The following is a 14194-nucleotide window of genomic DNA, read 5'->3' as shown; positions in this document are numbered from 1 at the left end:
ACCAAACCATCCATGCAAACCTAACCTAGGCAAAAACCCTATCATGGCAAATAAGGCTGAGAATACAAATTTCCAGTAGGTTTCAGACTTCTGTAATTAAGTCCAGAAAATTTCCTGTACTCACACTCAAGGGTTATATAAATACCCCTCATGAAGGTAAGGAAAAGAGGAAGATAATCTAAGACCTCAAGATAAATCTTGCACTGTAGAAGCAATCCTCTGGAGAATTTAGAAAGTCACCTGCCTCAGAAATAAATTCACATCACAGTCCAAAAGAATTTCAAAAAACATCTCAATCATATACTTGATACAATGAAAAATGACACTGTATCTTTCTGAAATAAGAGTATTCCATTAGAAGAGAGAAACAAAATCTGAAAAGAAACAAATCACAAAAGGTGTTGAAAGTAAGAAAAAGGAACAGGAAGTGTAATCAAATTAGTAAAAGAAACTGAAAACAATGTAAGTGGTTGCCAGGAAACAGGGTAGAGTGACTACATATGTATATTTATATCTCACTGTCTCAAACCTACCAAAGGGAATAACCCCACAATAAAAGCTTTCCTCCAACAAACTGACAAATGGCCACAGATCCCTATTAGAGCTTTTGGAATAAATCTGTGTGACACAACAAAAATAACCAAATTAAAGTAGAAAGTCTAAATGTTACATACTCATTCTCTGAATTCAAATAACACAAATATCAAGGTAAACAAAAGCTCATCTTAATTTGCAGAAATATTAATTGCTAAGCAAGTTGAAAGTGCAGAAAGTAGCACTAATCCAACATACATCTGAACTATAACCACCCAGACCTGTCATACTTCTTCCTTCTACAAAATAATTAAATGAACACACAGTATTACAATTATGTTCTAGGTATCTAATTTAACTTCTAAGGCAATGATTATAACAGAGCCTAAGTGATGATGAGCACATTTTCTAGATTCATGTAATGTTCTACATGTTGAGAGGTTTGGATAACACAGGTGAATGTGTATGTCAAAAATCAGTTAAGAGAGCGAGTACTTCCATAAAGGTAGAGTAAGGACCTATGAAAACCCGTTCACTGATAAAACCAATGACACCATCTGAAAACATTGTCAAAATCAACATTTTCAGAACTCTTAAGTGTTAACCAAAGGCTTGGAACAATCCAAGGAGTATTTATTCAAGATACCAGCTGAATCTCAGAACAGTGAGCTCTGGGATGTTTTAACATGCCCTATCCCATTTTTTTTTTTAAAGATTTTATTTATTTATTTGAGACAGAGAGAATGAGAGACAGAGAGCATGAGAGGGAGGAGGGTCAGAGGGAGAAGCAGACTCCCTGCCGAGCAGGGAGCCCGATGCGGGACTCGATCCCGGGACTCCAGGATCATAACCTGAGCCGAAGACAGTCGCTTAACCAACTGAGCCACCCAGGCGCCCTGCCCTATCCCATTTTCTTCTCACCAGCTCCACAGAAGCCTTGAAAACTGACAGCCCTGCAATCATGATGAAAACCAGCCACCCAGGCAGGAGTCACTGGAGTGAATTTGGAGTTCCCTCAAAGCCCCTTCCCCATACAACTGTCATTATTAGATTTCTCTGGCCAATCCCGAGGAACCTCCACCTGCAGGCTTTGTCTTTACTTGACCTCACTCAGAACTTGCTCCCTGTGAACCACTTTTTCTGGTGGGTCATTTGTCAAAAACAATCAGTGGCGGGGCGCCTGAGTGGCTCAGTTAGTTAAACGACTGCCTTCGGCTCGGGTCATGATCCCAGAGTCCTGGGATCGAGTCCCACATCGGGCTCCTGGCTCAGCGGGAAGCCTGCTTCTCCCTCTGACCCTCTCTCCTCTCATGCTGTCTCTCTCTCTCTCTCTCTCTCTCAAATAAATAAATAAATAAAATCTTAAAAAAAAAAATCAGTGGCAATTGTTTATGATCACAGCTGACTAAGGCAATGAAAACAATCAAGAGAAAATAAGAATCTGGCCAAAAACTTACTAGGAAAAGCTGGAGAATGAGAGGTCCATAGTGGTTTTTAAAAGCTCCAGCACTGGCTTAAGGGGAGGAAAGATGGCAGATGAACAGGAGACCTCGTTTCATATGGTCCCTTGAATTTAGCTAGATAACTATCAAATCATTCTGAACACCTATGAATTCAACCTCAGATATAACAAAAGAATTGCTGAAACTCTACCAATAGAAAAGCAACCACTTTTTGCAAGGTAGTTAGTACAGAGAAGTGAATCTGAGGGGATATAGCTGAAGATAAATGGCAGGGGGAGGGAGCCTCCATAAGCCAGCTACCAGAAAGTGATTTGCCCCAGAGCACAAAATCGGAACCTTTAGAAATCTGCTCCAGTGAGAGACATCCCTGCCTGAAAGGTGCTCAGGTGGTGAAGTGGGGCAGAATTCTAGGTGGGACAGTGTGGTCTCAGGATCCCCAGGGTCACAGAAAGAATGGGGGTGCCTGAGCCGGAAGTTTCCAAGCACTGGAGGAGGGAAACTGGTTTCATTCAGGAAGGCTGGAATGGGGCTCTCAGCTCGGTTTGCCATAAACTGTGCACAGCAGCATGACCCAGCAACAGCTCTCCCTGCGGAGGCCCTGCAGAGGGCAGAACCGTGGCGACCCTCCTCCTTTCCCTGGGGAGGATCGGTGAGGGCAGGCACTGCAGGAGTCTGCAGACTTTGGCGCACACAAAAGGGAAGACCGCTTATCCCTGAGAGTTTACTGAAAAGGGGGGACCAGAATCCTTCAGCTCTGGGGCTGGAGTAGAACACGGCCATTTTTATTTTCATCCTCTCAAGAGGCGCAGAAAGCCTTCAGGAAACAAAAGCCACACAGAGCAATGAGAAGCAGCTTACACTGAGCCCGGCCCCGTGGCAAGGGGCAGTACAACTCCACCCAAGCAAAGACACCTGAGAATCAGCCCAACAGGCCCCTCCCCCAGAAGACCAGCTGGAACAACAGGTGAACACCAAGTTTACGAAGCATACAGGCCTGCAAAACTCCAGCGCTAGGGGAAAACAGTATATAGAATTCGAGGTTTTTTCTCATGATTCGTTTACCTTTCAGTATAAAATTTTTTTTTCCTATTCAACTAGTTTCTCATTTTATCAACTGTTTTTAAGTCTTTTTTTAACTTTCATTTTTCACATTTACATTTTATAGATATATTCTTCATTTTTTGGCTTCCTTTCACTGTATTCAAGTTTATTTTTGTATACATATAAGTTTTTCTTTCTTTACAATTTTGGGATTTAGTGTCTTCTAACAAACAGATCAAATGCACCCAGGACCAAGTGGATCACCATGGACAAAAACCTGGGAGATTATATTCTCTCTTCCCCAACTCCCTTTTCTTTCTTTTCCTTTTCTTTTTGGTTTCTGAACTCTTTGGATTTGTCTAGTATGTATTTCGCTTGGGTCATGGTTGACATTTTTGATTTTGTTCTCTTGTTCATCTATTCTTCTTTGGGCAATATGACGAAAAAGAGGAGTTTCTAAAAAGAAGTAATACTCTCTGCCACAGATCTAATGGATATGAATATAAGTAAAATGTCAGATGGAATTCAGGAAAACGATTATGAAGTTACCAGCTGGGCTTGAAAAAAAGCATAAAGACACTAGAGAATCTCTTAGTGCAGAAATAAAATCTAATCGGGCTGAAATTTAAAATGCTTTAACTGAGATGCAGTCTAAACTGGATGCTCTAACAGCTGGGGTAAATCAGGCAGAAGAGAGAGTAAGTGACACAGAAGACAAGTTGATGGAAAGGAAGGAAGCTGAGGAAAAGAGAAAAATGACAAATGAACCATGAGGGGAGGCTTCGAGAAATCAACAATACCATAAAGCAAAACAATATTAGAATTATTGGGGTCCCTGAGGAAGAAGAAAAGGGGGGGCAGAAGGTATATTAGAGGAAATCATAGGTAGGAACTTCCCTAATCTGGGGAAGGAAACAGGCATTCAAGTCCAACGGTAGAGAGGACCCCTCTCAAAAATCAATAAAAACAGATCAACACCCTGACATATAAGAGTGAAGCTTGCAAATTTCAACGATAAAGAGAAAATCCTGAAAGCAGCTTGGGCAAAAGGTCCTTAACCTACAAGAGTAAAAACATAAGGCTGGCAGCAGACCTATCCACAGAGACCTGGCAAGCCAAAAAGGGCTGGCATGATATATTCAGGGTACTAAATGAGAAAAACATGCAGCCAAGAATATTTTATCGACCAAGGCTGTTATTCAGAATGGAAGAAGAGATAAAGAGCTTCCAGGACAAATAGAAATTAAAAGACTTTGTGACCACTAAACCAGCCCTGCAAGAAATATTAAGGGGGATCCTGTAAGCGAAGACAGAGCCCAAAAGTAACATAGACCAGAAAGAAACAGACAGTCTACAGAAACAGGGACTTTACAGGTTAACACAATGGCACTAAATTCTTATCTTTCAATCATTACTCTGAATGTAAATGGGGTAAATGCTCCAATCAAAAGACAGAGAGTATCAGATTGGATAAAAAAGCAAGACCCATCCATATGCTATCTACAAGAGACTCATTTTAGACCCAAAGACACCTACAGATTGACAGTGAGGGGATGGAGAACCATATATCATGATAATGGACATCAAAAGAAAGCTGGGTAGCAATCTTCATATCAGACAAATTAGATTTTAAACCAAAGACTGTAGTAAGGGATGAAGAGGGACATTATAGCATGCTTAAAGGGTCTATCCAACAAGAAGATTTAACACATATAAATTTTTATGCTCCTAACTGGGAGCAGCCAATTATATAAACCAATTAATAACCGAATTAAAGAAACACACTGGGGCACCTAGGTGGTTCAGTCGTTAAGCGTCTGCCTTCAACTCAGGTCATGATCCCAGGGTCTTGGGACCGAGCTCCGCATTGGGCTCCTCGGGCAGCAGGAAGCCTACTTCTCCCTCTCCCACTCCCCCTGCTTGTGTTCCCTCTACGCTATCTCTCTCTCTGTCAAAAAATAAATAAAATCTTTAAAAAAGATGAAAAAGAAACACTGATAATAATACAATAATAGTAGGGGACTCCCAACACCCCATTCACAGTAATGGACAGATTATCTAAGCAGAAGATCAATAAGGAAACAAGGGCTCTCAATGACACACTGGACCAGATGGACTTCACAGATACATACAGAGCATTCCATCCTGAAGTAATAGAATACACATTCTTTGTGAGTGCACATGGAATATTCTCCAGAATGGATAACATACTGGGTCCCAAATCAGGTCTCAACCAATACCAAAAGACTGGGATTATTCCCTGCATATTTTCAGACCACAATGCTTTGAAACTTGAACTCAATCACAAGAAACATATAAACTACCAAAACTGAAACTGGAAGAAATAGAAAACCTGAACAGACCCATAACCAGAAAGGAAATTAGAGCAGTAATCAAAAATCTCCCAAAAAACAAGAAAGAGTCCAGGGCCAGATGGCTTTCCAGGGGAATTCTACCAAACATTTAAAAGAACTAATACCTATTCTTCTGAAGCGGTTTCAAAAAACGGAAATGGGGGGCGCCTGGGTGGCTCAGTTGTTAAGCGTCTGCCTTCGGCTCAGGTCATGGTCCCAGGGTCCTGGGATAGAGCCCCGCGTCAGGCTCCCTGCTCCGCGGGAAGCCTGCTTCTCCCTCTCCCACTCCCCCTGCTTGTGTTCCCTCTCTCGCTGTGTCTCTCTCTGCCAAATAAATAAATAAAATCTTTAAAAAAAAAAAAAAAAAGGAAATGGAAGGAAAACTTCCAAACTCATTCTATGAAGAGAGCATTACCTCGATCCCCAAACCAGACAAAGGTCCCATCAAAAAGGAGAATTACAGACCAATATCCCTGATGAACATGGATGCCAAAATTCTCAACAAGATACTAGCCAATAGGATCCAACAGTACATTAAAAGGATTATTCACCACGATCAAGTGGGATTTATTCCTGGGCTTCAAGGGGGGGTTCAATATTCGCAAATCAATCAGCATGATAGATCACATTAATAAAAGAAAGAACAAGAACCATATGATCCTCTTAATTGATGCAGAAAATCCATTTGACAAAATACAGCATCCTTTCTTGTTTAAAACTCTCCACAGTGTAGGGATAGAGGGAACATACCTCAATATCATAAAAGCCATCTACAAAAAGCCCACAACGAATTATCATTGTCAATGGGGAAAAACTGGGCTTTCGCCCTAAGGTCAGAAACACGACAGCAATGCCCTCTCTCACCACTGTTGTTCAACATAGTACTGGAAGTCCTAGCCTCAGCAATCAGACAACAAAAAGAAATAAATGGCATTCAAATTGGCAAAGAAATCGTCAAACTCTCTCTCTTCACAGATGACATACTTGATGTGGAAAAAACCCCAGAAGACTCCACCCCCAAATTGCCAGAACTCATACAGGAATTCAGCAATGTGGCAGTATATAAAATCAATGCACAGGAATCAGTTACACTTCTATATACTAACAAAGAGACAGAAGAAAGAGAAATTAAGGTATTGATCCCATTTACAACTGCACCAAAACCCATAAAATACCTAGGAATAAACCTAACCAAAGAGGTAAAGGATCTGTACTCTAAAAACTACAGAACACACAGGGGCGCCTGGGTGACTCAGTCGGTTAAGCGTCTGCCTTCAGCTCAGGTCATGATCCCAGTGTCCTGGGATCAAGTCCTGCATTGGGCTCCTTGCTCAGCAGGGAGACTGCTTCTCCCTCTGCCATGCTTGTGCTCACTCGCTCTGACAAATAAATAAAATCTTAAAAAAAACAAAAAAAACCCACAATGAGATACCACCTCACACCAGTCAGAATGGCTAAAATTAACAACTCAGGAAACAATACATGTTGACAAGGGCGCGGAGAAAGGGGAACCCTCCTATACAGTTGGTGGGAATGCAGCCACTCTGGAAAACAGTATGGAGGTTCCTCAAGAAGTTAAAAATAGAGCTACCCTACAACCCAGCAATTGCACTACTAGATATTTACCCCAAAGATACATATGTAGTGATCCAAAGGGGCACCTGTACCCCAATGTTCACAGCAGCTATGTCCACAATAGCCAAACTGTGGAAAGAGCCGAGATTTCCATTGACAGATAAGTGAATAAAGAAGATGTGGTACATATATACAATGGAATATTACTCAGCCATTAGAAAGGATGACTACTTACCATTTACATCGAGGTGGATGGAACTGGAGGGTATTATGCTGAGCGAAATAAGTCAATCAAAGACAATTCTCATATGGTTTCACTCATATGTGGAATGTAAGAAACAGTGCAGAGAATCACAGGGGAAGGGAGGGAAAACTGAAAGGGAAGTCATCAGAGAGGGAGAAAAACCATGGGAGACTCAACTATAGGAAACTGAGGGTTGTTGGAGTGAAGGGGGTGGGAGGAATGGGGTAATTGTGTGATGGGCATTAAGGAGGGCATGTGATGTGATGATCACTGGGCATTATATGCAACTGACAAATTACTGAACACTTCATGTGAAACTAATGATGTACTATATTTTGGCTAATTGAACTTAAAAGAATAATACAAATAAAATAAAAGCTGCAGCATATTCATGAGAATAGAAAAGGTCACACTCACATGCAGGACTATATACATGCTCAAGAAAGCATTCAAAGGCCCTAATCTCTCATTTCTGGCTGACTTTGAGGTTCTGTGCAAGCAAGAAATAAAGACTAAGGCAGAGTTGTAAACTTCCTGCCAGAATATTAAAAACATACTCCAATATGGAAACAGATATGCATCCCTTGACAAAGCTGGGAAGACTTAATGGCTCCAGACATTTAGGGAAATGTCCAATCATTACCTGACCACTAAGCTACACAGATTTCAGTGCAACACAAGATGAAGAATACAGATGCTCAGGAGTGCCTGGATGGCTCAGTTGGTTAACTGTCTGCCTTCAGCTCAGGTCATGATCCCAGGGTCCCGAGATCAAGGCCCACATCAAGCTCCCAGTCTGCTTCTCCCTCTCATTCTGCCCCTCCCCAACTCGTGCATGCTTTCTCTAATAAAAAAAAAAATCTTAAAAAAAAAATACTGATGTTACAAAATTAGTTTAGAGGGGTAAGTACACAACAACAAAAAACAGAAGCAACAAACAAGCCCTGGGTAGAGGGATGAATCTGATTCCCAGAGCTGCCACACTATATAAACTGTCTTATTTTCAACAACAAAAAAAATGAGCCATGACAAAAATATTAAAGTACAGCCCACACACAGGAAAAATAGCAGTAAGTATAAATTGTCTCAGAGAAAGCCCAGACACTGGACTTACTAGACAAAAATTTAAATCAGGTATTTTATAATGTGTTCAATGAACAGAAATCATGAAGTAAATAATGAAGTATGAGAACAGTGTTTCATTAAATAGAGCACAAGAGATAGAATTAAAAAAAAAAAGAACCAAATGAAAGTTCTGCAATTTAAAGAGACAATAACTGAAAGGAAAAATTCAGTTAAGTGGCTCATGAGTAGATCTGATTTGGCAGAAGAAAGAACCAGTGAACTTAAAAAGCAGGTCAATTGAAAGTACTCAGTCTGAGGAACAAAAAGAAAAAAGAATGAAGAAAAATGAACGGAACCTCAGAGTCCTATAGGACACCATTAAGCATATCAGTATATGGATAATAGGAGCCATAGAAGGAGAGAAGATAAAGATTATTTGAAGAAATAGCCAAAAATTTCCCCAAATGTGATGAAAAACAATCTACAAATCCAAAAAGTTCACCCACCACTAAGTAGAATGAACTCAAAAAGACACAAACCTAGACACATCAGTATCAAACTATTAAAAGCCAGACAAAAAGAATCTTGAAGGCAGACAGACAGAAGAGATTAGTCACACACAAGGGATACTCAGAAAGATTAACAGCTGATTCTTCATCAGAAACTGTAGAACCAGAGGCAGTAGGCTAACCTATTCAAAGTGTTAAAAAAGAAAAAAACCTATCAACCTTCAAAAATGAAGGAGATAAGGTTAAGACATTCCCAGATAAACAAAAACTGAAGGAATCTGTTGTTAGATCTGCCCAAAATAGTTATTAAAGACCATCCTTTTTACAATTCTTCTGATTTAAAACTGCATAAAGCCGTAACTATAAAACTATGTTGATGCAGTTACAATGTATAAAGATGTCATTTATATAAAAATAATAAAATGAAGGAGTGGGAGGGGAATGAAACCATACAGGAGCAAAGTTTTTGTATATTACTTACAGTAAACTGGCATTAATCCAAACTGGATTGTAAGAGGTTAATTTTTAATCTCTAGAAAAACAACTAAAAATTAGACTAACAACTATTTAAAGTATATTAGTGATTAGTAAGTGAGGAAGAGGGTGAGGGGACACAAATAACTACAGTGGGTAAAGGTTTCTATTGGAGTGATGAAAATGTTCTGCAATCAGTGGTGATGGCTGCACAACCTTACGACTATATTCAAAGCTACCGAACTGTACATTTTAATATGGTGAATTTTATGGTATATGAATTGTATGTCCATAAAAAATAAATTCAAAGAAGATTAGCTTATGACAGATGTGAGCATTTCACTGTAGGTAAATTTTACCTCAAAATAACAACAACAACAAAGATAATGGTATCAATGCTTTAAGCATTAGGAGAAAGTTTACAGATATCTGTACTTTCTTTTGAATTAAAAAAAAAAAAAAACCTGAACTGAAGATTAGTAGGATAGATAGATATGTGGGAAAGCAATGGTCAATGGTAGAAAGCAGGTATGAGTATCTGGGTTTTCACGGTAGAACTTCAACTTTCCTGTAAGTTCAAAATGTTCATAAAATGTTGAGGAAAAGAACAGTGCTGAAGAAACATTCAGATCCAGGTTGTGGACCTTTCTGCAACTAGCGTGATCTCCACAAAAAAACAGTATCATTAAAGACACAAATGTGACAAATTATTGTAGACTAAAGGAATCCAGAGAGACATGACAAATGGGGAAAAACCTGAATGTGGACATTATATATTTTGAATCAATGATAAATTTCTTGGGAGTGACAGTAGTATTATGGTTATGAGAATGTCCTTGTGAAGGAGATACATGCTACAGTATTTGGTAGTAAAATGTCATAAAGAATGTTAACTTACTTTCAAATGATTAGGAAGAGAATGTGTACATGCATATAAAGAGAAGATAACAAATGTGACAAAATGTTAACTAATCAATCTAGGTGAAGGATGCATGCTTGCTAATATTGCTCTTTCAACTTGTTTAACTTTTTCAAAATAAAAAGGGTAGGAAGAAGGGTAGTACCAAGGTGAGAGTTATAAAGAATACTGGCAAATCAAAACTCTCACTTCATCTTCCTCTATTCTCCCCTTCCTATACCACACTTGTCTCCTTCCACTGTCCCAAACAAAACAAGCTGATCATAATTTCAGTGTGTCTTTGCTGGTGTTCTTTCTACTTGGAGTACTCTTCCCCCAGATCTCCGATCGGCTGTTTTCTTCTAATCATTCAAGCCTCAACTTAAATGCAAACTCAAAGAGGCCCTCATCTACCTTAAGAGCTGCCCATCAGGTTCTAACATACTACCTGATATTTTCTTAACAGCAGTAATCTATAAGTGGAACACTTACAAATTTTTTTGTGTTTACTTGTTTTTCTCTCTACAACATAAGAGATGGGCCAAGAGAGTCAGCTGTTTTCTTTTAGGCTGTCCTCCTTTTCTTCCATAGCCTGTATCCTATGACATCCACCCTTGTATCCAGTAAAAACTGGAAACAATAAAGCAGCTGATAATTTTTTCTACAGGAGAAGCTAGGGGAGTGAGGGGGAACAGCTGAAGTTAACAGAAATCAGAGTGGGTAGGTCAAGGGACTGATACTAGACTCAAAGATGGTATGAGTATAAAATAGCTACAACAGCTGATGGTTTTACTAATGTAATACCTAAAAACCTAGGACAAAAGCCAGCAACAGGTACCTTTTTATCAAAAATCAAAATTTCCCTAACATTTAAGTTTAAAAGTTTATGTTGTGCTAAGACCTAGAGAAAAATCAGAGTCCATGTTCCATGAATACAGTTAAGATTTACTCTAACACTATAGATTCTACTTCCTTCTCTTCCATTTGATTTAAATAAATTTTTTCTAATCTTTTTGGCAATCTACCACCTAATAGTTCTATTGCATGCTAAATTCTATCCTTAGGCTATAAAAGACAGTGTTCTTTGCCTTCTCTGTGGATATTTTATAAATCCTTGAAGTGGCATGTACTCGTGAATATAATGAAAAAGAACAGCTGTAGAAAAGTCTGAGGCTAAGAATAAGAAAGCAGCAACTAAAATGATAGCTTATATAGCTTATATTTACTGATTGCTTACTATAGGCCAGACTCTTTCCTAAGGATTTTACACAATGTACTAACTCATTTGGTTCTCACAAAACCTTATGAGGTATTATCCACATTTTACAGATATGTAAACTGAAACTCAGAGAAGCAAAATACCTTGACGAATGTCATACAACTAATTAAGGCTAGATTCAAACCAAGCCAAATGATTTCAGAGCCCTTCTTCATTATATTGCCTCTCACCATGACACTGTCTTTACAAATTTGATAAAAATTCTGCGGGTGCTGAAATTTCAGAAAGGCAAATGTGCTAACTATATTAATTTTTAACATTGTTAAAATTCTTAAATTTGGGTGAATCTCCTTGATGTAACAAAGAGCAAACCAGGACATGAACAAGTATTACTTAATAAGAATACCAACAGATTCTTCCCAAGTATGTTACCTGAAGTACACGACATAGCTAAAAAGAGCAAAAGACTTGTGGGTCATAGCTCTTAGTAGAATTCAGTTAATATCCCAAAGACTTAAACCTTTATATCCCTGACAATTTCTACTATATTTTGTTTCCCCTACGGCATTCTCATTCAGAGTATTTCTACAAGCATATTCTGATACAAAACTCCTGACTAGACTCTATTCCCTAACAGCTATGAATATTTTATAAAGCAGAGCCCCGATGGGCGTCTGGGCGTCTCAGTCAGTTGAGTGCCCAACTCTTGACTTTGGCTCAGGTCAGTCTCAGGGTTATGGGATCAAGCCCTGTGTCAGGCTCTGCACTCAGTAGGGAGTCAGCTTGTCCCTCTCCCTCTGCTCCTCCCCTCCACTCTCTCTCTCAAATAAATAAAATCTTTTCTTTTTTTTAAAGATTTTTGTTTATTTATTTGAGAGAGAGAGAGAGAGCACAAGCAAGGGGAGGGGCAGAAGGAGAGGGAGAAGCAGACTCCCTGCTGAGCAGGGAGCGCGATGCAAGGCTCGATCCCAGGGCCCCGAGATCATGACCTAAGCCGAAGGCAGATGCTTAACTGAGCCACCCATGTGCCCCTCAAATAAATAAAATCTTTTAAAAAAAAAAAAAAGAAAAAGAAAAAAGAAAAAGCAGAGCCCTGAAAGCAGAGCAACAATGAGCTCAACAGAACAAATGTGGTTCATTAGACGCTTTGCCAGTGTCATCAGGTGATTGCTAAAGCTTAGTTTAAAACCATCCTCCTGGGGCGCCTGGGTGGCTCAGTCAGTTAAGCATCTGCCTTTGGCTCAGGTCATGATCCCGGGGTCCTGGGATCGAGCCCCACATCGGGCTTCCTGCTCAGCGGAGAGCCTGCTTCTCCCTCTGCCCCTCACCCCACTCATGCTCTCTCTCCCCCTCTCTCAAATACATAAAAGCTTTAAAAAATAAGTAAATAAAACCATTCTACTGCTTTAGAGGCCACACAGCTCTCATCAAACTTTAGTAAGGAAAGGGGGAAGTTCCAAAGTATTTAAGACATCGTAATAACTCCTACATATCTTAGAAAATGCAAAAAGAATTCTGCAGTGGAAGGGCTTAATGTTATGTAGTTTTCACTATTTCTAAGTATTGATAATAAAAAATTACATAAAAAAATCTAAGTATATATGCTGATAACATACACACTGATAACGTCAAAAGCTCCAATGTACCATGTATAACTAAAGAACTATTAGAGTTCTTATCCTTATTAAAATTCCCAGCTACCCATCAAAAAAGTGAATAAGGTTTTCTAACCTTTCAAAGTCACCTTGCCTTGTAAATTTTGACAACCTATACACGGCCCAGTTGTTAAGCTGTTTAGAGGTCATTCCTCTTCCATTATCTATCACTGCAACGGCAGGTTTTCCTTGTGTTTCATCAAAAAGCTATGAAATAAGTTCAAAAAGACAGGAAAAGTCAAATCAATATAAAAATATAAAAAGTTAAACATTAAAGAATTTAAATGGGCTCACTCATACACTGCTGGTAGAAGTGTAAATGTATTACAACTTATTAAAAGGTAAGGTCAGCTGTATAAATCAAAGGCCTTAGAATTCTTCATGTCCTTTAATCCAGAAATTCCATTTCTCAGAATTTAGCTTAAGGAACTAACTAGAGACATGTAAAGACCTATAAGGATGTTCATGCCAGCATTATTTACAATGGCAAAAATATAGAAAAAAATCTAAATCTTCAGTTAATAGACTACCTAATTTATAATATAACAATAAGTGAAATAGTAGCAATGGAACATTATACTGCAGAATATTCGTGATATGGCAAATGGCTACAATGTACTGTCAAGGGAAAGTAGAAGATCACAAAAAAAACAAAATGTACACTATGATCACACATACAGGTATACATATATGCATAGAAAAAAGAGCACATAAAAATTTTAACAATGAAGAGACATCAGATAATTATTTCTACTTTTAGTTTATCTTTATTTTCTAATTTTTCTACAATGAACTTGTAGTATTTTTATAACGGGAAAAGTTGAATTTCTTTGTAGTATTATTTTCTTACCAATTTGATCTGTATTCTTCTAATACCAGTGTTTCTAGACGTAGCAGACAATGAATTGTCAATTAATTCTGCAAGAGCAAATGCTGGAAGAGAATGAGAAGACATTACTGCTTAACTTTTCCCTCCCAAATACTTCATTTAAAAGTTCAAAGTAGAAGAAACTCTGAAGTACCTTAAGCCATCACTTTTATTTTCCAAAGAGCTAGAATTAAAGTATTATCCTGATCCTAATGATACAATACATAATAAAGGCATCATCACCAATCACCACCAGCATTAAAAAGCAGTCATCAACCAGTACTTGTTAGGCACT

At 38.7% G+C, this 14194-nt stretch overlaps 1 protein-coding gene across 1 annotated transcript in view; it reads right to left on the bottom strand.

Moving 5' to 3' along the window:
* SMCHD1 (structural maintenance of chromosomes flexible hinge domain containing 1) overlaps nt 1-14194 on the bottom strand; it is a 145621-nt gene that overhangs the window by 117499 nt on the left and 13928 nt on the right. The window contains exons 4-5 of the mRNA XM_021686043.1: nt 13882-13964; nt 13108-13238 (exon numbers count right to left, since the gene is read on the bottom strand). Coding sequence (XP_021541718.1) covers nt 13108-13238; nt 13882-13964 — 214 coding nt within the window. The remainder of the gene's footprint in view (nt 1-13107; nt 13239-13881; nt 13965-14194) is intronic.

The sequence above is a fragment of the Neomonachus schauinslandi genome, chromosome 14 (assembly GCF_002201575.2).
Source record: "Neomonachus schauinslandi chromosome 14, ASM220157v2, whole genome shotgun sequence".
NCBI lineage: Eukaryota > Metazoa > Chordata > Mammalia > Carnivora > Phocidae > Neomonachus > Neomonachus schauinslandi.
The sequence above is the reverse complement of the archived record's forward strand: the minus strand, read 5'-3'. Positions and strand labels throughout refer to the sequence as shown.